The following is a 25,338-nucleotide window of genomic DNA, read 5'->3' as shown; positions in this document are numbered from 1 at the left end:
GGAGTCTCAATTTAGTTCTTTCAGTTCTTCAGGGGGTTCCGTTTGAACCCTTACATTCCGTTGATATTAAGTTATTATCTTGGAAAGTTTTGTTTTTAGTTGCGATTTCTTCTGCTAGAAGAGTCTCAGAATTATCTGCTCTGCAGTGTTCTCCTCCTTATCTGGTGTTCCATGCAGATAAGGTGGTTTTACGTACTAAACCTGGTTTTCTTCCAAAAGTTGTTTCTAACAAAAACATTAACCAGGAGATTATCGTACCTTCTCTGTGTCCAAAACCAGTTTCAAAGAAGGAACGTTTGTTGCACAATTTGGATGTTGTTCGCGCTCTAAAATTCTATTTAGATGCTACAAAGGATTTTAGACAAACATCTTCCTTGTTTGTTGTTTATTCAGGTAAAAGGAGAGGTCAAAAAGCAACTTCTACCTCTCTCTCTTTTTGGATTAAAAGCATCATCAGATTGGCTTACGAGACTGCCGGACGGCAGCCTCCCGAAAGAATCACAGCTCATTCCACTAGGGCTGTGGCTTCCACATGGGCCTTCAAGAACGAGGCTTCTGTTGATCAGATATGTAGGGCAGCGACTTGGTCTTCACTGCACACTTTTACCAAATTTTACAAGTTTGATACTTTTGCTTCTTCTGAGGCTATTTTTGGGAGAAAGGTTTTGCAAGCCGTGGTGCCTTCCATTTAGGTGACCTGATTTGCTCCCTCCCTTCATCCGTGTCCTAAAGCTTTGGTATTGGTTCCCACAAGTAAGGATGACGCCGTGGACCGGACACACCTATGTTGGAGAAAACATAATTTATGTTTACCTGAAAAATTACTTTCTCCAACGGTGTGTCCGGTCCACGGCCCGCCCTGGTTTTTTTAATCAGGTCTGATATTTTATTTTCTTTAACTACAGTCACCACGGTACCATATGGTTTCTCCTATGCAAATATTCCTCCTTAACGTCGGTCGAATGACTGGGGTAGGCGGAGCCTAGGAGGGATCATGTGACCAGCTTTGCTGGGCTCTTTGCCATTTCCTGTTGGGGAAGAGAATATCCCACAAGTAAGGATGACGCCGTGGACCGGACACACCGTTGGAGAAAGAAATTTATCAGGTAAACATAAATTCTGTTTTCTTAATGAAACGAGATATCCTCTGTTCAATATTCCCCTTAGCATCTGCCTATTCTTTAAGCATTTGGGAATGCATGTTGGCGAGAAATTTTGGAAATGACGGGGATATTCTATCTGCCCAGTGCTGCAGTATCAGTTGTCTTGCAACCAAGATAGTAATATTAATCAGGGTGTCATATGAGTGCCTGCTGTGTTTTGGGAGCAAGAACAAAACCTGCTGTGCCGAGATGGATATTCGTGTTTTAATTACCTTAGTCAACCAGTATGATATTTTGCTCCAGAACCACTTCAGTTTGGGGCAATCCCAGAATAGGTGTATCCAGTCAGGACTAGCCTGGCTGCATTTAACACAGACATCTCTCGCTTCAGGTATCCACTTAGCTCTAACGGCTGGTGTTATATAAGCTTGTTGAAGAATTTTAGTATGAGTCTCCCTCAGATTTGCAGATAATGTCATGTTTCTAACCTCTGTGAAGCTATCCATAAGCTTCTCGCTGTCAATCTCAATTGCCCTGCACTTGGACCACTTCATCGAAATTTTTTGGGTGACAATAGTGTCATGGTGTTTAAGTATATTCATATGTGTTTGCCAATCTAAATGAGCCTTGTTTGGCTAATGAGCATAATGAAGTAATATGATTATTCTCAGTGATAAGAAGGCCGTCTTCTTTTAGTTTTGAGATATGTCGATATTGGAAATATGCAAATCTATGGGTATTTGGACGTTGGTAGGTGTCTTTTAGCTCTTGGAAGGGGTGAACATCTAGAGTCAGTGGATTAAAAAGTTGCCCTATTTTTGTAAGATTTTTCTCCTGCCATGTGTTGAACACTTCTGTAGTATACCCAGGTTGAAAAGACAGATTGCCCTGTATGGGGAGGAATTTACTAGTTGTGAACTGAATTCCCCACAGTCTACACAGCTTGGCCCACGCCCTTAGAGGTTCTCGGAATAGTATATGATGTTTAATTTCCTGGGGCAGAGAATTCAGTTTAGCATGTGGTAAAAAAGCCAGGTGTAGTGGATGTGCGATGTTAGTCTCCAAGGTAGGGTTTGTGAACTGTCCCCTTCCCACCAACCAATCCAGTACAGTCTTTGTCAATGTCGCCCAGTTGTACCAAACGAGGTTTGGGAGGCGTAATCCCCCTCTAGTATATGGCATGGCCAGACTAGTTCTGTTAATTCTTTGTTTCTTGCCCCTCCATATAAATTGGCCTAGAGCAGAATGTATTGCTTTATCATCTTTTTGTGTTAATAGCAAGGGGAGCATCTGTAATGGGTAGAGCATCCTGGGCAGTGCTATCATTTTAAAAAGGTGGACTCTGCCTGTCAAAGTTAAGGGTCTATATGTATGTGGATAACCAGATATTTAAATGTACCGTCTGTGACTTGGAGGCCAGTGTTATTGAGAGTGCCATGTTTTGTGTTTTTCAACCAAGTGACCTCCGATTTGTCCTTGTTAATTTTGTAACCAGAAAAGGTTCCAAATGTGTCAATAATATCTAGGAGTTTGGGTACGTTCGATTGTGGGTTTCCTATGAATAAAAGTAGGTTGTCTGCATATAGTGATAAATGTTGTCTGATGCCCTTTATCTCAATCCCGTCACTGTGTTGCCGAATGAAGCAGGCTAGTGGTTCAATAGCCAAGTCAAAGAGGAGTGGTGACAGAGGGCAACCTTGTCGGGTCCCCCGTTGCAAACCGATGGGTGTGGATAACCCACCGTTTATGATTATCGATGCTTTGGGGGCTGTGTAGAGGTTTTGGATAAGATTAAAAAAAAGTACCAGTAACACCAAACCGGGTCATAGAGGTATATAAGTAGTCCCATTCAATTCTGTCAAAGGCTTTCTCCAACATTGGTGTGTCCGGTCCACGGTGTCATCCATTACTTGTGGGAAATGTTCTCCCCCACAGGGAAAGGCAAGGAGAGCACACAGCAAGAGCTGTCCTTATAGCTCCCCCTCTGGCTCCGCCCCCCAGTCATTCTCCTTGCCGCTCTGAACAAGTAGCATCTACCACGGGGATGGCGAGGAGTTTGTGGTGTTAGTTGCAGTTTTTTATTCTTCTATCAAGAGTTTGTTATTTTAAAATAGTGCTGGCTTGTACTATTTACTCTATAACAGAAAAGTGATGAAGATTTCTGTTTAAGAGGGCTATGATTTTAGCACAAGTAACTAAAATCCATTTCTGTTACCACGCATGACTGTTGAAACAAGAGAACTTCAGTTGGGGGTAACAGTTTGCTAATGCTAGATGACAGTCATTTTTCCCCTCAGGGGAAACGGTAAGCCATTTTTCTTTCACCTCAGCAAAAAAGATAACAGGCTTCCCCTTTTTGTTTTTTATGCTGGTAGACACTGTTAGGGGCTAAATCGATTGGTTTTTATTACAATATTATACCATTTGAAATATTTTATAAGCTCACATACACTTGGGAACGTTTTTTATTGATCTGGCTTGTTTTAGACACCTAAATCTAGTCAGGAAGGCCCCTTCACTCTAGTGTGCTGAGGGAGGAAGCCTCATTTTGGCACTTCAGCTGTGCAGTTGAATTTCAAGGCAGTGCATGCAGATTCATGTGAGAGGGTCCTGTGGTTCAGAAAGTGACTCCAAAAGGCTTTTTTCTGTGAATGGTGACCCCTAAGGAAGGTAAAAAGCTGCAGCAAGGCTGTAGCTGGGATTGTGGTGTGTAAAAACGGTTAAATCCAACAATTATCTCCGGTTTGCTTGTTTTTATTATTTAAAGAGACAGTAACGTTTTTGTTTAAAATCGTTTTTATTGCATTGTTTGCCTGCCTAAATCTGTTTAACATGTCTGTTCCATCAGATAACCTATGTTCTGTGCGTATAGAGACAAATGTGGTTCCCCCTTCGAGTGTTTGTGATAATTGCGCCATAGCGTCCAAACAAAATCAGGACAGCTCTGTTATTTTTCATAATGTTGCCCAAGATGATTTATCTAATGAAGGTAGTGGGGATAGCTCTACATCCTCTCCTTCTGTGTCTACACCAGCTTTGCCCGCGCAGGCGACACAGCGCCAGTGCTTATTTCTATGCAACAATTATCAGCAGTAGTGGATAATTCTATAGCAAATCTTTTATCCAAACTGCCAGTTTTTCAGAGAAAGCGTGATTGTTCAGTTTTAAATACAGATAAAAAGGATGAACAATCAGACGCTGACGATGCCTTATCTATTTTACCCTCACATCAATTGGCATTGGCTGTGAGGGAAGGGCTGTCTGAGGGTGAAATTTCAGACTCAGGAAAAATTTCTCAACAGGCAGAACCTGATCTAGTGGCATTTAAGTTTAAGCTAGAACATCTCCGCGCTTTGCTTAAGGAGGTATTAGCTACTCTGGATGACTGTGATTCCATGGTAGTACCAGAGAAGTTGTGCAAATTGGACAAATTTTTAGAGGTCCCAGTGCACGACGACGCTTTTCCAATACCTAAGAGGGTAGCGAACATAGTGGAAAAGGAGTGGGAGAAGCCAGGTGTACCCTTTGCCCCACCTCCTATATTTAAGAAAATGTTTCCCATAGTAGACCCTAGAAGGGACGCATGGCAAACGGTCCCGAAGGTTGAGGGAGCTGTTTCAACACTAGCGAAGCGCACAACTATTCCTATAGAGGACAGCTGCGCTTTCAAAGATCCTATGGATAAAAAATTGGAAGGATTGCTTAAAAAGATTTTTGTTCAGCAAGGGTTCATCCTTCAACCAGCTACGTGTGTTATTACTGTCACTTCAGCGACGTCCTTTTGGTTCGAAGAACTAGAAAGGTCGCTCCAGAAACAGACTTCCTATGAAGAAGTCATGGACAGAATTCACGCATTAAAGTTAGCTAATTCCTTTATATTGGATGCCGCCTTTCAAATAAAGAAATTGGCGGCGAAAAACTCAGGTTTTGCTATAGTAGCGTGGAGGGCGCTTTGGCTAAAATCCTGGTCGGCAGACGTGTCGTCCAAGACTAAGTTACTGAATATTCCTTTCAAGGGTAAGACCCTTTTTGGGCCGGAATTGAAGGAAATTATTTCAGACATCACTGGGGGTAAGGGCCATGCCCTCCCACAGGATAGGCCTTTTAAGGCTAAGAACAAGTCTAATTTTCGTTCCTTTCGCAATTTCAGGAACGGACCTGCTAATAACTCCACTGCCGCTAGACAAGAAGGTAACGCGGCCCAGCCCAAACCCGCTTGGAAGCCCATGCAAGGCTGGAACAAGGGTAAACAAACCAAGAAACCTGCTGCTGCTACCAAGACAGCATGAAGGGGTAGCCCCCGATCCGGGACCGGATCTGGTAGGGGGCAGACTATCTCTCTTCGCTCAGGCTTGGGCAAGAGATGTTCTGGATCCCTGGGCACTAGAGATAGTTTCCAAGGGATACCTGTTAGAATTCAAGGGACTTCCTCCAAAGGGAAGGTTCCACCTGTCTCGCTTATCTTCAGACCAGATAAAGAAACAGGCATTCTTACATTGTGTAAGAGACCTATCAAAGATGGGAGTGATAAACCCAGTCCCCTCCGGGGAACAAGGTCTAGGGTTTTACTCAAACCTGTTTGTTTTTCCCAAAAAAGAGGGAACTTTCAGGCCAATTCTGGATTTAAAGATATTAAACAAGTTCCTCAGAGTTCCATCCTTCAAGATGGAAACCATTCGGACAATCTTACCAACAATCCAGCAGGGTCAATTTTTGACTACCGTGGATCTGAAGGATGCGTATCTGCATATCCCAATCCACAAATCTCATCATCAGTTCCTGAGGTTCGCCTTTCTGGACAAACATTACCAGTTTGTGGCTCTTCCATTCGGTTTAGCCACCGCTCCCAGAACTTTCACAAAGGTGCTAGGGTCCCTTCTAGCGGTCCTAAAACCGAGGGGCATCGCTGTAGCACCTTATCTAGACGACATCCTAATCCAAGCGTCGTCTCTTTCCAAAGCGAGGGCTCATACAGACATTGTGTTGGCTTTTCTCAGATCTCACGGGTGGAAAGTGAACATAGAAAAAAGTTCACTGTCACCATCCACAAGAGTTCCTTTTCTGGGAACAATAATAGATTCTGTGGAAATGAAGATCTTTCTCACAGACGTCAGAAAGACAAAGCTTCTAAAAGCTTGTCGAGTTCTTCACTCTATTCCTCAACCCTCCATAGCTCAATGCATGGAAGTAATAGGACTAATGGTCGCAGCAATGGATGTGGTTCCTTTTGCTCGAATTCATCTAAGACCATTACAGCTGTGCATGCTCAATCAGTGGAATGGGGACTATACAGACTTGTCTCCCCAAATTCAAGTAGACCAGGTAACCAGGGACTCACTTCTCTGGTGGTTGACCCAGGATCACCTGTCTCAGGGAATGAGTTTCCGCAGACCGGAGTGGGTCATCGTCACGACCGACGCCAGCCTCTTGGGGTGGGGCGCGGTCTGGGACTCTCTGAAAGCTCAGGGCCTATGGTCGCGGGAAGAGTCGCTTCTCCCGATAAACATTTTGGAACTAAGAGCTATATTCAATGCGCTCCTGGCTTGGCCTCAGCTAGCGGAAGCCAGGTTCATAAGATTTCAGTCGGACAACATAACGACTGTTGCGTACATCAATCATCAGGGGGGAACAAAGAGTTCCCTAGCGATGAAGGAAGTAACCAAGATAATCCAATGGGCAGAGAATCACTCCTGCCATCTATCTGCTATTCACATCCCAGGAGTAGACAACTGGGAGGTGGACTATTTGAGTCGTCAGACTTTCCATCCGGGGGAGTGGGAACTCCATCCGGAGGTCTTTGCTCAGTTAACCCAATTATGGGGCATTCCAGACATGGATCTAATGGCGTCCCGTCAGAACGTCAAGATTCCTTGCTACGGGTCCAGATCCAGGGATCCCAAGGCGACTCTAGTGGATGCATTAGTGGCGCCTTGGTCGTTCAACCTAGCATATGTGTTTCCACCGTTTCCTCTCCTCCCCAGGCTCATAGCCAGGATCAAACAGGAGAAGGCCTCAGTGATTCTGATAGCTCCTGCGTGGCCATGCAGGACATGGTATGCAGACCTGGTGAATATGTAATCGGCTCCACCATGGAAGCTACCTTTGAGACAGGACCTTCTAGTACAAGGTCCATTCAAACATCCCAATCTAGTTTCTCTGCAGCTGACTGCTTGGAAATTGAACGCTTGATTTTATCCAAGCGTGGGTTTTCAAATTCTGTGATTGATACTCTGGTCCAAGCCAGAAAACCTGTGACTAGAAGGATTTACCATAAAATATGGAAAATATATATCTGTTGGTGTGAATCCAAAGGATTCTCCTGGAGTAAGATTAAAATTCCAAAGGTTCTCTCCTTTCTCCAAGAAGGTTTGGATAAAGGATTGTCAGCTAGTTCTCTAAACGGACAGATTTCTGCATTATCCGTCTTGTTGCACAAACGACTGGCAGCTTTGCCAGATGTACAAGCTTTTGTTCAGGCTTTGGTTAGAATCAAGCCTGTTTACAGACCCATGACTCCTCCTTGGAGTCTAAATTTAGTTCTTTCAGTTCTTCAAGGGGTTCCGTTTGAACCTTTACATTCCATAGATATTGAGTTACTATCTTGGAAAGTTCTGTTTTTGGTTGCTATTTCTTCTGCTAGAAGAGTTTCTGAATTATCTGCTTTGCAGTGTGATCCACCCTATCTGGTGTTCCATTCAGATAAGGTTGTTTTGCGTACTAAGCCTGGTTTTCTTCCAAAAGTTGTTTCCAACGAGAACATCAACCAGGAAATAGTTGTTCCTTCTTTGTGTCCGAATCCAGTTTCAAAGAAGGAACGTTTATTACACAATTTAGATGTTGTTCGTGCTTTAAAGTTCTATTTAGAAGCAACAAAAGATTTTAGACAAACCTCATCCTTGTTTGTCGTTTACTCTGGTAAGAGGAGAGGTCAAAAAGCTACTGCTACCTCTCTCTCTTTCTGGCTGAAAAGCATTATCCGCTTGGCTTATGAGACTGCCGGACGGCAGCCTCCTGACCGTATCACAGCTCACTCTACTAGAGCTGTGGCTTCCACATGGGCCTATAAGAACGAGGCTTCTGTTGACCAGATATGTAAGGCAGCGACTTGGTCTTCTCTGCACACTTTTGCCAAATTCTACAAATTTTATATTTTTGCTTCTTCGGAGGCTGTTTTTGGGAGAAAGGTTTTGCAAGCCGTGGTGCCTTCTGTTTAGGTAACCTGATTTGCTCCCTCCCTTCATCCGTGTCCTAAAGCTTTGGTATTGGTTCCCACAAGTAATGGATGACGCCGTGGACCGGACACACCAATGTTGGAGAAAACAGAATTTATGCTTACCTGATAAATTACTTTCTCCAACGTTGTGTCCGGTCCACGGCCCGCCCTGGTTTTTTTAATCAGGTTGAAATTTTTTTTCTTTATACACTACAGTCACCACGGCACCCTATAGTTTCTCCTTTTTCTCCTAACCGTCGGTCGAATGACTGGGGGGGCGGAGCTAGAGGGGGAGCTATATGGACAGCTCTTGCTGTGTGCTCTCCTTGCCTTTCCCTGTGGGGGAGAACATTTCCCACAAGTAATGGATGACGCCGTGGACCGGACACACCGTTGGAGAAAGTAATTTATCAGGTAAGCATAAATTCTGTTTTTTCGGCGTCTAGTGCCAAAAGACATGCATCCTGTAAGTCAGACTGTTTGCCAGATTGGGATTGATACCAGTAGTGGGAAGATATTGCTAGAGTTTTTCGAATATTTACCACGGAAGACCTTCCTGTGACAAATCCGGTTTGGTCTGGATGAACCAGTAAACGGAGAACCAGTGCCAGTTTGTCTGCTAATATTTTCGTCAGTAGCTTATAGTCGCTGTTAAGCAGCGAGATCGGTCGGTAAGATGAGGTGAGTGTGGGGTCTCTATCAGGTTTAGGTAGAATGCAGATGTTGGCCTCTGTAAACCTTGCGTTAGGTTGTGCCTTATTTCTTAAGTAGTCGGAGTATAAGGTTGCTAATACGGGTCTAATTTCTTTATCTAAAAGTTTGTAATATTCACCAGGCAGCCCATCAGGGCCTGCTGCCTTACCCAAGCCAACATTTTTTTAGTGTGGATTCTGTAATGAAGTGTTGTGATGAGGTAGTAGAGTGTATGCTAGATTGGGACTCCTCGTCCTGGGAGTCAGGATCACTTAAGTCTCTGTGGGATACTTGATTCTTTAACTGACTGCGTAAAGTGATCATACACTGTTTTCTTGGGCATAGGCTTGGTGTGCTTTCTAGCAGAATGAGGCATTTTAGGGGCCACTGGTCCCTTACAGGAGCAATCTCAAAGGGGACTGTATCTCTGTCACAATGCACAAAATACACACCACTGAGGAGAAAAGAGGTTATGACATATAAATCATTTACACATTAGGCACTACAAATATACCTTTAGAGTGGGGCTGGATGACATCTTTCAAGTGTCACTACCACATTTCAGCTATGTCCATTGATTTACCATCTGAACAGTAAGGGTAGTTTACACAACTTAAATACAAAATAAACAGTATATTGCGGCTCCTTGGGCTAGACGCACAGAGTACCACGTAGCTGCCCAAGGACTCATCACACCCACCTCAGGAAAACGGGGGATACAACCAAAGGAAGGGGATATGGTAGCGACCAACCTTGAAGACCAGGTCGGAAGGGGCAATGTGGGGTGTGGTCACAGAGGCTCACAAATTGTGATACAGTTAGTTAAGTAACAAATGCACAACCTGCAAAAAAGCCAAGTAGTAAACAGAAGCAATACACTTGTAGACAAGCTCTATGTAAGGAGCAACCTAGTACAAAGGTAGTTAGTGAAAATAATGTGCCAGGAATAACATATACAGTATGAGGTAGAGCCTGTATAACCAAGAATGAATATCCTAAATTATATATAGCAAAATAAACAGCTACTACTGTTTTAGGTTACAAAACCATCAATGACGTTGAGAATGTATTATTAAGAGTAGATCTGTGGGGGGACAGACTTGATGATGCCAGTTAGTTCCTTTAAGGGTCAAAAAGTACCTCAGGTGGGGGAAAGTGTACTAAATCTAAGTAACCCAGTTCAGGATCTTTGGAGAATTTGTAGGGGGTAGACAATTGATGTCAGAAGCAAAAATGGACATTCAGATTGGGAGCATGGATTGCGGGGGCAGCTATAGTGCTGTGGTTTGGTGAGCAGCTTAAATAACTTTCCCATAAACATTAAGCAGAAGGCGCTATACACAGTTAACAAAAAGGTAAAGATCTCGCCCACAAGGACCTCCTGGAGATTGCTCCGGCAAGACGAGGTGTAAGAGAGTTGTGAAAGCCAACAGGGCAGCTACTCTGTTGAGGTGGTGGTGTTTATTTTCTTTTTTATTATGCGTTATTTATTTTTCTTTGTTTGTCCCCTTTTCTCTCTCCCCCTACTTTCCTCCTTTCTTTCCTTGCTCCTCCAGGGTAGGGAGCCAAACAACTATGGGCCCTGTAGCTTCAACGAAGGCTCCGAGTGAGGTCTAAGATATGGCTTACCTAAGCTCCCACGTGGGTACCATGGTATCTGTAAAAAAGTAGATCCGTATCCGGGTCAAGGAATAGTGCTGCCACGGCAATCTCTGGTGTCCCCAGGGAGCTGTGCACGAGTTATTGGTGGCTGCTGTGAAGGGTCGCTCCGTGAGGAGCTAGCTGGCGTCGGGTCTTGCTCGAGTATGTGACTCAATCGCAGGCCAAGATGGCGGTCCCTCCACCAGGTAGTCTCAGAGACTAAACTATTTTCGGCAATGTTGGCAGATCGGGGCCCAATCCTCTCAGCCCCTCTGATCTGGCACTCTTCAACAGATGTCTTCTGTTACTCCGGAGCGAGCCCCGACCCTCCAGAATAGTAGGCATGGGCAGGTGTAGAAGCTGTGGAGTGGGAAATTGTAAAGTAGCCACTCGGTCAGGTGTCCAATATTCTACAAATTGTGCCTTATTGCCACTAATATGAGCTGTGACACTACTCTCGATGTCCAGACACCTTTTTGGTTAACTTAAGAAAGTTAGTTTATAGAAAATAATAATTTATATTAACTGTTCTAATAGTTGTGCTCGGAGTTCTTTGTGAACAAGTCTGCTCAGCATGGCAGTTAGCTCCGCCCCCCCAGATGGCTAATATTTTTAAAAACGAATAGGATAAAATTGGATCTTCCTTTTCCCCTTGTTCTGCCTTTAAGAAATTATTCCTGGTCCGGACTCTCAGCTGGAGTTGTGGGGTTCCGTCCCTAAGGTGGATGGTGCTATCTCCATGTTAGTTAAGCGTACAACTATCCCTCTTGAGAATATCTCGTCTTTCAGAGAGCTGATGGATAAGAAAATGGAAACTTTTCTCAGGAAAATGTTTCAGCATACAGGATATTTATTTCAACCGGCTGCGGCTGTTGCCTCGGTTGCTGGAGCTGCGGCCTACTGGTGCGACTCCTTAGTGGAATTGATCGAGGTGGAGGGTCCCCTCAACGTTATCCAAGAAAGAATGAAGGCTTTGAGAATTGCTCATTCTTTTATATGTGACGCAAACATGCAGATTATTCACTGAATGCTAAAATCTCTGATTTCTCAGTGCAGACGCGTTGGTTGCTCTGGCTGAAGTCCTGGTCTGCGGACATGACTTCTAAGTCTAGACTACTTTCCCTCCCCTTTAAGGGAAACATTTTATTTGATCCAGGCCTGGACTCCATTATTTCCACGGTTACAGGGGGCAAGGGTGCCTTCCTACCGCAGGATAAAAAAAACAAATCTAAGGGACAAGGATATAATTTTCGTTCTGAAAAGTCCCAACGCCAGCAGTCCTCCTCTAAGCTCAAGCAAACCAAGAGCACTTGGAAGCCGGCTCAATCCTGGAATAAATACAAGCAGAACAAGAAGCCCGCCAAGAACAAGTCGGCATGAAGGGGCGGCCCCCCATCCAAAGCAGGATCGTCTAGGGGGCAGACTGTCGCTGTTTTCCGATGCTTGGTCCAGGGACATGCAGGATCCATGGGTCCTAAAGGTCATAGCTCAGGGATACAAGATAGGTTTCAAATCTCATCCACCCAAGGGTAGATTTCTCCTCTCAAACCTGTCTGGGGTGCATGCGGGATCTGTCCTCCTTTAGGGGTCATTGTCCCGGTTCCTATCGCAGAAAGAGGTTTGGGATACTACTCAAACCTGTTTGTGGTCCCAAAGAAATAGGGAACTTTCCGCCCAATTCTGGACCTAAAGTGCTTAAACAAGTTTCTAAATGTCCCCTCGTTCAAGATGGAGACAATAAGGCCCATTCTTCCTTTAGTTCAGGAAGGACAGTTCATGACCACTATAAATCTGAAGGATGCCTACCTTCACGTTCCAATCCGCAGGGACCACTTCCAGTTCCTAAGGTTTGCGTTCTTGGATCAGCACTTCCAGTTCATTGCACTTCTGTTTGGTCTAGCTACGGCCCTAAAAATCTTTACAAAGGTTCTAGGAGCTCTCCTGGTTGTCGCCAGAACCCAAGGTATAGCAGTAGCTCCCTACTTGAATGACATTCTGGTTCAAGCACCATCCTTTTGTCTAGCAGAGAGCAGGGTACTATAATAGATTCAATATCTATGAGGATATTTCTAACCGACCAGAGACATGGTGCAAGCTAGCTTCGCATGTCTTGCCCTCCGGACCTCCTTAAAGGGACACTGAACCCAAATTTTTTCTTTTGTGATTCAGATAGAGCATGACATTTTAAGCAACTTTCTAATTTACACCTATTATCAAATTTTCTTCATTCTCTTGGTATCTTTATTTGAAATGCAAGAATCTAAGTTTAGATGCCGGCCCATTTTTGTGAACAACCTGGGTTGTCCTTGCTGATTGGTGGATAAATTCATCCACCAATAAAAAAAGTGCTGTCCAGAGTGCGGAACCAAAAAAAAGCTTAGATGCCTTTTTCAAATAAAGATAGCAAGAGAACTATGAAAAATAGATAATAGGAGTAGATTAGAAAGTTGCTTAAAATTGCATGCTCCATCTGAATCACGAAAGAAAAAATTTGGGTTCAGTGTCCCTTTAAGGCCATCTCTGGCTCAGTGTATGGAGGTAATTGGTCTCATGGTGTCCAGCATGGACATAATTCCTTTTGCCAGCTTCCATCTCAGACCGCTACAGCTGTGCATGCTGAGGCAGTGGAACGGCGATCATTCGGATCAGTCTCAACAGATTTCCCTGGACAACCGGTCGAGAGAATTGCTCTCTTGGTGTGGATAACCTACTTATTCTGGTGTAAAGAGCGTGGATTCCTTGGCATAAGGTTAAGGTTTGCAGGATTCTGTTGTTTCTCCAGGATGGTCTGGAAAAGGGTCTTTCGGCTAGTTCCCTGATGGGACAGATTTCGGCCTTGTCTGTTTTACTGTACAAGAGGCTCTCTGAGCTTCCAGATGTTCAGTCTTTTGTTAAGGCTCTGAATAGGATCAGACCTGTGTTCAGATCTTCGGCTTCCCCTTGGAGTCTGAATCTGGTTCTTAAAGTTTTGCAACGGGCTTCGTTTGAGCCTATGCATGAAATTGATATTAAGTTGTTGTCCTGGAAAGTTCTCTTTCTGCTGGCTATTGCTTTGGTGCGCAGAGCTTCTGAAATTGCAGCCTTGCAATGTGAGCCTCCTTATCTGGTGTTCCATTCGGATAAGACTGCCCTACGTACTAAGTTAGGGTTTCTCCCTAAAGTTGTGTCAGACTGCAACATCAATCAAGAGATTGTGGTCCCTTCTTTGTGTCATAATCCTTCTTCGAAGGAATGTTTACTTTATAATAAGTTTTATCTTCAAGCTACTAAGGATTTTAGACAAGCTTCTTCCTTTTCTCCTATATTGGTGTGTCCGGTCCACGGCTTCATCCTTACTTGTGGGATATTCTCTTCCCCTACAGGAAATGGCAAAGAGAGCACACAGCAAGAGCTGTCCATATAGCCCCCCCTCTGGCTCCGCCCCCCAGTCATTCTCTTTGCCGCTCTGAACAAGTAACATCTCCACGGGGATGGTAAAGAGTATGTGGTGTTAGTTGTAGTTTTATTTCTTCTATCAAGAGTTTGTTATTTTAAAATAGTGCCGGTTTGTACTATTTACTCTACAACAGAAAGTGAAGAAGATTTCTGTTAAAAGAGGAGTATGATTTTAGCACCAGTAACTAAAATCCATTGCTGTTCCCACGCAGGACTCTTGAAACCAGAGAACTTCAGTTGGGGGGAGCAGTTTGCAGACTTATCTGCTTCAGGTATGACCAGTCTAATTTCTAACAAGACATAGTAATGCTAGAAGACTGTCAGTTTTCCCTTATGGGATCGGTAAGCCATTTTCTTACACTCAGTAACAGAATTAGGCTTATAAAATTGGGCTCAATGCTGGTTGACACTTCTGTGGGCTAAATCGATTAGTTTTTATCATATTTATGTGACATTTGGAGTGTTTTGTGAACTTTTAAACACTTTTGGGAACGTTTATTGCTCCTGGCAGTTGGTTAGACGCCTAATCTAGTCAGAAAGGCCCCTTCACTCTGGTATGCAGAAGGAGGAGGCCTCATTTTCGCGCCTCAGTTGCGCAGTTACTTCCATAGGCAGTGCATGCAGCTTCATGTGAGAGGGTCCTGTAGCTGAGGAAAGTACTCAGAAAGGCTTATTACTGTGGAGAATAAACCCTAAAGGAAGGTAAAAGCCACAGCAAGGCTGTGGCAGGGACTGTAGTGTGGGTAAAGCAGTAATTTGTACTTTTTACTCCGGTTTGCTCATTTTTGGGGTTAGAGACTTGAAATTTGGGGTGCAATATTTCAAGGCATTAAGACACTAGGGTGTAATTTTCATAAAGATCGGACGTTTCTTTGATAGTTTTTCGATCTTTCAGAAATAAAGTGTGCTCTTTTTATTATTTAAAGAGACAGTAACGGTTTTTGTTTAAATTTAATTTATTGCATTAATAGCCTGCCTAAATCTGTCTAACATGTCTGTACCTTCAGATAGCATATGTTCTGTGTGTATGGAAGCCAAGGTGGTTCCCCCATTAAATGTATGTGCAAATTGTGCCATAGCGTCCAAACAACATAAGGACAGTACTGTCACATTTCATAAGTTTTCCCAAGATGATTCTTTAAATAAAGGTAGTGGGGATAGTTCATCATCCTCTCCTTCTGTGTCAACACCAGTTTTGCCCGCGCAGGCGATACCTAGTACATCTAGCGCGCCAATGCTTGTTACTATGCAGCAATTAACAGCAGTAATAGATAATTCTATAGCAAATCTTTTATCCAAGTTGCCAGCATTTCCCAGAAAGCGTGATTGCTCAGTTTTAAATGCAGAAGATGAGCAAGTTGGCGCTAATGATAATTTATCTGTTATACCCTCACATCAATCTGAGTTGGCAGTGAGGGAGGGTCTGTCTGAGGGAGAAATTTCTGATTCAGGAAAAGTTTCTCAGCAGGCAGAACCTGATATTGTGGCATTTAAATTTAAGCTAGAACATCTCCGCGCCCTTCTTAAGGAGGTGCTAGCTACTCTAGATGATTGTGATTCTTTGGTGATCCCAGAGAAGTTGTGCAAAATGGACAAATTCTTAGAGGTCCCAGTGCACGCTGATGCTTTTCCAATACCCAAGAGGGTGGCGGACATTGTGACTAAGGAGTGGGAGAAGCCAGGTGTACCTTTTGTTCCCCCTCCTATATTTAAGAAAATGTTCCCCATTGTCGACCCCAGAAGGGACGCATGGCAAACGGTCCCTAAGGTAGAGGGGGCAGTTTCAACGTTAGCCAAGCGCACAACTATTCCTATTGAGGACAGTTGCGCTTTCAAAGATCCTATGGATAAAAAATTGGAAGGATTGCTTAAAAAGATATTTGTTCAGCAAGGTTTCCTTCTTCAACCAATTTCGTGCATTATTCCTGTCACCACGGCGGCGTCTTTTTGGTTCGAGGAACTAGAAAATTCGCTCCAAAAGGAGACTCCATATGATGAAGTCATGGACAGAATTCACGCACTAAAGTTGGCTAATTCCTTTATTTTGGATGCCGCTTTTCAATTAGCAAAATTAGCGGTGAAAAATTCAGGTTTTGCAATAGTGGCGCGCAGGGCGCTTTGGCTAAAATCTTGGTCGGCGGATGTGTCGTCCAAAACAAAATTGCTTAATATTCCTTTCAAGGGTAAGACCCTTTTTGGGCCAGAATTGAAGGAGATTATTTCAGACATCACTGGGGGAAAGGGCCATGCCCTCCCACAGGATAGGCCTTTCAAGGCTAAAAATAAATCTAATTTTCGTTCCTTTCGCAATTTCAGGAACGGACCGGCTCCTAACTCTGCAGCCTCTAGACAAGAGGGTAACGCTTCCCAGCCTAAACCAGCATGGAAACCATTGCAAGGCTGGAACAAGGGTAAACAGGCCAAGAAGCCTGCTGCTGCTACCAAGACAGCATGAAGGGGTAGCCCCCGATCCGGGACCGGATCTAGTAGGAGGCAGACTTTCTCTCTTTGCTCAGGCTTGGGCAAGAGATGTTCCGGATCCCTGGGCACTAGAAATAGTTTCTCAGGGGTATCTTCTAGAGTTCAAGGAACTTCCTCCAAGGGGAAGGTTCCACATGTCTCGCTTATCTTCAGACCAGATAAAGAGACAGGCATTCTTACATTGCGTAGGAGACCTATTAAAGATGGGAGTGATACACCCAGTTCCAACAGCGGAACAAGGTCTGGGTTTTTACTCAAACCTGTTTGTAGTTCCCAAAAAAGAGGGAACCTTCAGGCCAATTCTGGATTTAAAAATTCTAAACAAATTCCTCAGAGTTCCATCATTCAAAATGGAAACCATTCGGACGATTTTACCAACAATCCAGGAGGGTCAATATATGACTACCGTGGACTTAAAGGATGCGTACCTGCATATTTCTATCCACAAAGATCATCATCAGTTCCTGAGGTTCGCCTTTCTGGACAAACATTACCAGTTTGTGGCTCTTCCATTCGGTTTAGCCACTGCTCCAAGAATTTTCACAAAGGTGCTAGGGTCCCTTCTAGCGGTTCTAAGGCCGAGGGGCATTGCTGTAGCACCTTACCTAGACGACATTCTAATCCAAGCGTCGTCTCTTTCCAAATCAAGGGCTCATACAGACATTGTCTTAGCCTTTCTCAGGTCTCACGGGTGGAAGGTGAACATAGAAAAGAGTTCCCTGTCCCCGTCCACAAGGGTTCCTTTTCTGGGAACAATAATAGATTTTGTAGAAATGAAGATATTTCTGACAGAGGTCAGAAAGTTAAAGCTTCTAAACGCTTGTCAAGTTCTTCAATCTATTCCTCAGCCTTCCATAGCTCAGTGCATGGAGGTAATAGGATTAATGGTTGCAGCAATGGACGTGGTTCCTTTTGCTCAAATTCATCTAAGACCATTGCAACTGTGCATGCTCAAACAGTGGAATGGGGATTATGCAGACTTGTCTCCCCAGATTCAAGTGGACCAGGTAACCAGAGACTCACTCCGCTGGTGGTTGACTCAGGATCACCTGTCTCAGGGAATGAGTTTCCGCAGACCAGAGTGGGTCATCGTCACGACCGACGCCAGTCTCTTAGGCTGGGGCGCGGTCTGGTACTCCCTGAAAGCTCAGGGTCTATGGTCTTGGGAAGAGTCTCTTCTCCTATTAAACATTTTGGAACTGAGAGCGATATTCAATGCGCTCCTGGCTTGGCCTCAACTAGCGAAGGCCAGATTCAACATGACGACTGTAGCGTACATCAATCATCAGGGGGGAACAAAGAGTTCCTTGGCGATGAGAGAAGTATCCAAGATCATCAAATGGGCGGAGGATCACTTTTGCCATCTATCTGCAATTCACATCCCAGGAGTAGACAACTGGGAGGCGGATTATTTGAGTCGTCAGACTTTCCATCCGGGGGAATGTGGGAACTCCACCCGGAGGTCTTTGCCCAGTTAACTCAACTATGGGGCACTCCAGATATGGATCTGATGGCGTCTCGTCAGAACTCCAAGGTTCCTCGATACGGGTCCAGATCCAGGAATCCCAAGGCGACACAAGTGGATGCATTGGTGGCGCCTTGGTCGTTCAATCTAGCTTATGTGTTTCCACCGTTCCCTCTCCTTCCCAGGCTTGTAGCCAGGATCAAACAGGAGAAGGCCTCTGTGATTCTGATAGCTCCTGCGTGGCCACGCAGGACTTGGTATGCAGACCTGGTGAATATGTCATCGGCTCCACCATGGAAGCTACCTTTGAGACAGGCTCTTCTAGTACAAGGTCCATTCGAACATCCAAATCTAGTCTCTCTGCAACTGACTGCTTGGAAATTGAACGCTTGATTCTATCTAAGCGTGGGTTTTCAGATTAGGTTATAGATACTCTGATTCAGGCCAGGAAGCCTGTGACTAGGAAAATTTACCATAAGATATGGAAAAAATATATCTGTTGGTGCGACTCCAAGGGATACTCTTGGAGTAAAATTAAAATTCCGAGGATACTTTCCTTTCACCAAGAGGGTTTGGATAAAGGTTTGTCAGCTAGTTCTCTAAAAGGACAGATATCTGCTCTGTCTGTTTTGTTGCAAAAACGTCTGGCAGCCGTGCCAGATGTACAGGTGTTTGTACAGGCTTTAGTCAGAATCAAGCCTGTCTACAGACCTTTGACTCCTCCATGGAGTCTAAATTTAGTTCTTTCAGTTCTTCAAGGGGTTCCGTTTGAACCCTTACATTCCATAGATATTAAGTTACTATCTTGGAAAGTTCTGTTTTTGGTTGCTATTTCTTCTGCTAGAAGAGTTTCTGAATTGTCTGCTTTGCAGTGTGTTTCACCCTATCTGGTATTCCATACAGATAAGGTAGTTTTACGTACAAAGCCTGGTTTTCTTCCAAAAGTGGTTTCCAACAGGAATATTAACCAGGAAATAGTGGTTCCTTCTCTGTGTCCGAATCCAGTTTCGAAGAAGGAACGTTTGTTACATAATTTAGATGTAGTTTGTGCTTTAAAATTCTATTTAGAAGCAACGAAGGATTTCAGACAGACATCTTCTTTGTTTGTCTATTCTGGTAAGAGGAGAGGTCAGAAAGCTACTGCTACCTCTCTTTCCTTTTGGCTGAAAAGCATCATCCGTTTGGCCTATGAGACTGCCGGCCGGCAGCCTCCTGAACGAATTACAGCTCACTCTACTAGAGCTGTGGCTTCCACATGGGCTTTCAAGAATGAGGCTTCTGTTGAACAGATCTGTAAGGCAGCGACTTGGTCTTCTCTGCATACTTTTGCCAAATTTTACAAATTCGATACTTATGCTTCTTCGGAGGCTGTTTTTGGGAGAAAGGTTTTGCAAGCAGTGGTGCCTTCCGTTTAGGTTACCTGACTGTTTCCCTCCCTTCATCCGTGTCCTAAAGCTTTGGTATTGGTTCCCACAAGTAAGGATGAAGCCGTGGACCGGACACACCAATGTAGGAGAAAACAGAATTTATGCTTACCTGATACATTTCTTTCTCCTACGGTGTGTCCGGTCCACGGCCCACTCTGGCTTTTAGTCAGGTTTAAAATTTTTATTTTTCTTTACACTACAGTCACCATGGCACCTTATGGTTTCTCCTTTTTCTCCTAACCGTCGGTCGAATGACTGGGGGGCGGAGCCAGAGGGGGCGCTATATGGACAGCTCTTGCTGTGTGCTCTCTTTGCCATTTCCTGTAGGGGAAGAGAATATCCCACAAGTAAGGATGAAGCCGTGGACCGGACACACCGTAGGAGAAAGAAATTTATCAGGTAAGCATAAATTCTGTTTTTTTGTGGCATATTCTGGGAAGCGTAAGGGCCAGAAGGTCTCTTCGACTTCCTTATCTTTTTGGTTGAGGAGTCTTATCCGCTTAGCTTATGAGACAGCGGGACATAGACCTCCTCAGAGAATTACTGCTTATTCTACTAGAGCAATGGCTTCCTCTTTGGCCTCTAAGAACGAGGCCTTTATGGATCAGATTTGTAAGGCGGCTACCTGGTCCTCCTCACACATTTTTTCTAAATTTTACAAGTTTGATGCTTTTGCTTCAGCTGAAGCAGCCTTCAGGAGAAGAGTTTTACAGGCTGTGGTGCCCTCAGATTAGGGTCCCTCCCATTTTAATTCAGTGTCCTCTAGAGCTTGGGTATATGTTTCCCAACAGTAAGGAATGAAGCCGTGGACTCTCCTTGTATTAAGAAGGAAAACATAAATTATGCTTACCAGATAATTTAATTTCCTTCTGTACAAGGAGAGTCCACAGCCCCCGCCCGTGTTCTCATATGAGCGCCCCCCCCCCCCAATTTATATTTTCTTCTGGCACCTTTTATACCCTGATATTTCTCCTACTGTTCCTTGTTCCCTCGGCAGAATGACTGGGGGATAGGGGAAGGGTGTCTTTGCCTCCTCCTGGTGGCCAGGTTCAGTATTTCCCAACAGTAAGGAATGAAGCCGTGCACTCTCCTTGTACAGAAGGAAATTAAATTATCTGGTAAGCATAATTGATGTTTTTCAGCAGCATACTCAGATATGCTGTAAGAACCTGTGCACCAACAGGTCTTTTATAAACTCCCCAAAAATCTGCATTCGTTACAGGATTTTTTGAAACGATAAAGGAAAACAAAACTGGTCATTGGAGGCCAATGAAAAATGATCCTGACATTGTGAAACAGCCCTGATCAACCAACAGTCAGAACTTTAATAACTATTAAAGGGACAAGAAGCCCAAATTTTGAAGCACATAAAAGTGATGCAGCATAACTGTAAAAAGCTGACTAGAAAATATTCAAAAAAATTCAAAGGACTTTAAGCAGCAAAGCAGTATGCCTGACTTGGGACCTGCAAGGGAGCGTGACTAGTGCATACTCATATTATTTCACTATTCAGTTTAAGGAAGTTTACTATTAAATCTCATGAGAGTTTAGTGAAAAAGTGAGATCACGGTAAAAGAGTTCATGACCTCAGCAATGCTGATGTTGATTGGCTACTGTTCATTTCTTTCTTCCTTCCTTCCTACCTTCATTTTTTTTTTTTTTTTTTCAACCTGCAGCTGGGAAGTAACTGAAAGATAACTTTTTACACCGCACTTACCCTGGTGAGGAAAAATATCTTCCTTTTTTACATAGAGATTCTCAGGTGATATTTTCCTGTCAGTTTTTTACGTTATGCTGCATCACTTTCAACTGATTTAACATATGAGTATTATGTCCCTTTAAAAATTAAACCTGTTTTCACTGAGTATATAATTAGAGGGACAGCATAAACTTCATGTAACCTGGCTGAAAATCCTGCAAAATATGATCCTTATAAGGTAGAACTTCTTTTGAGAGTTGATTATGTTACAACTGAAAAGAAGTTATGGAACTCAACATTTTTCTTTCATGATTCAGTTAAAGCAGCATACACTTTTAAATCACTTTTATTGTTGCTCCTGAGCCTACCTAGGTATCCTTTTCAGAACGGGATGCCAAGAGATCAAAACAAATTATAGATAATAGAATACATTGGAAAGTTGTTTAAAATCACATGATCTATCATGGAAGAAAAAAAAATGGGTTTCATTTCCCTTTAAATTAGATCATTTTATGTCCCTTTAAAGGGACACTAAACCCAAAATTTTTCTTTCATGATTCAGATAGAACATGCAATTTAAAGCAACTTCCTAATTTACTCCTATTACAAAATGTTCTTCATTCTCTTGGTATCTTTATTTGAAATGCAAGAATGTAAGTTTAGATGCCGGACCATTTTTTGTGAATAACCTGGGTTATTCTTGTTGATTGGTGGATAAATTCATCCACCAATAAAAAAGTGCTGTCCAGAGTACTGAACCAAAAAAAGAAGCTTAGCTGCCTTCTTTTTCAAATAAAGATAGCAAGTGAACAAAGAAAAATTGATAATAGGAGTAAATTAGAAAGTTGCTTAAAATTACATGCTCTATCTTAATCACGAAAGAAAAAATTTGGGTTCAGTGTCGCTTTAAACGCAGGGTTTTTATATTCACCTTGAGAATTACAGCGTGTACCATCCTGTTGGCATTTTGTTTGCATTATTCTATTGAAATTTGTGGGGTGGGAAATGTGAATGTTATTAATTTATTATTTATTTTTAGGCCTCGACACCTTACAGCATAGATTCAGATTCCTTGGGAATGGATTGTATTATGTCTGGAAGTGCCTCTCCGAACCTGGCTATCAACACTGTGACTAATAAAGTAAGTCAAAATTGTACAGCAAAATATTCAGAAAGTGACTTAGAATTGAACTAATGCATAAATATAGCATTTCAAACATATTTAAAAATCTTAAAGGGATATGGAACCCAAACATTTTCTCTCAAGCTATGTAAAGTTTGTGCATAGTAGAATATATTTGCAATTACCTTGAATTTGTAATTAGTGCTCTCTTTCCTGCAATTTTTTTTAAAGGCTCACTACCTTTCCAATCCCTCTGTAAGACTCAATATACACCTGCAGTCACGGAGGGCTACCTAGATAGGTATGGGTGTCAGTGAGTGCAAAGGTCCAGCTGCTGTGCAGACACACCCACAGCTCCAGCGCAGTGAGCTATAACACTGTAACATGACACAGTATTAGCTGAACGATGCACCACACAACTTTGTGCTGCACAGCGGGATAGCATCTTGTTAATATATTTGTTTCCTGCCGATCGGCTTTACTTTTGGGCTTGTTTAAAGGGACAGTATACACCAATTTTCTTACAACTGCATATAATAGACACTACTATAAAGAAAAATATGCACAGATGCTGATCTAAAAATCCAGTATAAAACCTTTTAAAAACTTACTTAGAAGCTACCAGTTTAGCACTGTTGATGAGGTAGTCCGGGACACCCAGTGAAAGGGGCTGGATAAACCAAAAGAGCAGACACTTCCCACCTCCCCCCATCCCTGCATATGAAAATACAGATAACATAAACAGGAGACTACAGGAGTCTGTAGACATCAGTATACATCTGACACTGTGGGGCTTGGTTTGGAGTCTTAAAATCTGCACAATGTTCTAAAAAAAATAAGCAAAACTATACATTGTTCTAAAAACACTACAAGATGGGCTATATAAATGAATCGTCTACAAAACATTTATGCAAAGAAAAATCTACAATGTCCCTTTACCAATAACTGTACAGGTAATCTAGTATTGGGCGTGCTTCAAACAAAATGATACGTTGTACACGCATTTAGGAGCGTACTTGGACCTGAAAAAAGTGAATTATAACAATGGATGTTATTGGACGGATCTATAAAGATGGGGGCAAGTGTTACTGAGAGGCCAGTTGTCAGAACGGTAGAAATGATTTTGATTGTTAACATATACTACCTTATTGGAATTTGTTTGCAATAGAATACAAGACAGTGTAGTTTGATATGGCATTTCACTATACTTTCATATGTGCAGCGGTATAACGGTATTCTGCCCTTTTTTACAGCCCTTGAGAGTGACTTGCATAGCACGTACTGTACCTGTTCTAACAGTTGGCAGTATTATTAAATGTAACAAATAAATAAAACATTCGTCCTTGAACAAATTATGCTTTTAAAAAAAATAAATGATTGATTTTGATAGACCGTTTTATTTTGAAACAAAATAATTTATTTTACTTTATGTTTAACCCCCTGCAAAGGGATTAAATAACATTGTCTAATTTGTGCTTACTTTTTTGCAGGTAACCTTATATAATCCAGATCAGGATGGCAATGATAGCCCTCGAAGTAGCCTTAACAACAGTCTTTCTGATCAGAGTGTGTCTTCTATAAACTTGAATAGTGTTGGCAGTGTACATAGCTATACCCCGGTGAGCATTTCTTTTTTGCATGCAGTAAATATTTAACATTTTATCTGTTAATTAATATCTATAATTATGTTTGTGTTCTGCTGGGAATTAGTCCTGCAGCACTTTAAAATGTTAATTTCTTTCATGTAATTAGCAAGAGTCCATGAGCTAGTGACGTATGGGATATACATTCCTACCAGGAGGGGCAAAGTTTCCCAAACCTCAAAATGCCTATAAATACACCCCTCACCACACCCACAAATCAGTTTTACAAACTTTGCCTCCTATGGAGGTGGTGAAGTAAGTTTGTGCTAGATTCTACGTTGATATGCGCTCCGCAGCAGGTTGGAGCCCGGTTTTCCTCTCAGCGTGCAGTGAATGTCAGAGGGATGTGAGGAGAGTATTGCCTATTTGAATTCAATGATCTCCTTCTACGGGGTCTATTTCATAGGTTCTCTGTTATCGGTCGTAGAGATTCATCTCTTACCTCCCTTTTCAGATCAACGATATACTCTTATATATATACCATTACCTCTGCTGATTTTCGTTTCAGTACTGGTTTGGTTTTCTACAACATGTAGATGAGTGTCCTGGGGTAAGTAAGTCTTATTTTCTGTGACACTCTAAGCTATGGTTGGGCACTTTTTTATAAAGTTCTAAATATATGTATTCAAACATTTATTTGCCTTGACTCAGGATGTTCAACATTCCTTATTTTCAGACAGTCAGTTTCATATTTGGGATAATGCATTTGAATAAACCATTTTTTTCTTACCTTAAAAATTTGACTTTTCCCTGTGGGCTGTTAGGCTCACGGGGGCTGAAAATGCTTCATTTTATTGCGTCATTCTTGGCGTGGACTTTTTTGGGGGAAAAAAATTTTCTGTTTCCGGCGTCATACGTGTCGCCGGAAGTTGCGTCATTTTTGACGTTCTTTTGCGCCAAAAGTGTCGGCGTTCCGGATGTGGCGTCATTTTTGGCGCCAAAAGCATTTAGTCGCCAAATAATGTGGGCGTCTTTTTTGGCGCTAAAAAAATATGGGCGTCACTATTGTCTCCACATTATTTAAGTCTCATTATTTATTGCTTCTGGTTGCTAGAAGCTTGTTCACTGGCATTTTTTCCCATTCCTGAAACTGTCATTTAAGGAATTTGATCAATTTTGCTTTATATGTTGTTTTTTCTATTACATATTGCAAGATGTCCCACGTTGAAACTGAGTCAGAAGATACTTCTGGAAAATCGCTGCCTGGTGCTGGAGCTACCAAAGCTAAGTGTATCTGCTTTAAACTTTTGGTAGCTGTTCCTCCAGCTGTTGTTTGTATTGAATGTCATGACAAACTTGTTAATGCAGATAATATTTCCTTTAGTAAAGTTACGTTACCTGTTGCTGTTCCGTCAACATCTAATACTCAGAGTGTTCCTGATAACATAAGAGATTTTGTTTCTAAATCCATTAAG

The 25,338-nt window shown here is 42.7% G+C and overlaps 1 protein-coding gene across 1 annotated transcript in view; it reads left to right on the top strand.

Annotated features, from left to right (window-relative positions):
* Positions 1–25,338, top strand: part of FOXJ3 (forkhead box J3) — a 379,709-nt gene that overhangs the window by 248,555 nt on the left and 105,816 nt on the right. Inside the window, exons 7-8 of the mRNA XM_053690556.1 lie at positions 22,197–22,298; positions 23,771–23,899. Of these exons, the coding sequence (XP_053546531.1) occupies positions 22,197–22,298; positions 23,771–23,899 (231 nt within the window). The remainder of the gene's footprint in view (positions 1–22,196; positions 22,299–23,770; positions 23,900–25,338) is intronic.

Source organism: Bombina bombina, chromosome 8, assembly GCF_027579735.1.
Source record: "Bombina bombina isolate aBomBom1 chromosome 8, aBomBom1.pri, whole genome shotgun sequence".
NCBI classification, from domain to species: domain Eukaryota; kingdom Metazoa; phylum Chordata; class Amphibia; order Anura; family Bombinatoridae; genus Bombina; species Bombina bombina.
This window is presented reverse-complemented; position numbering and strand designations above follow the sequence as displayed.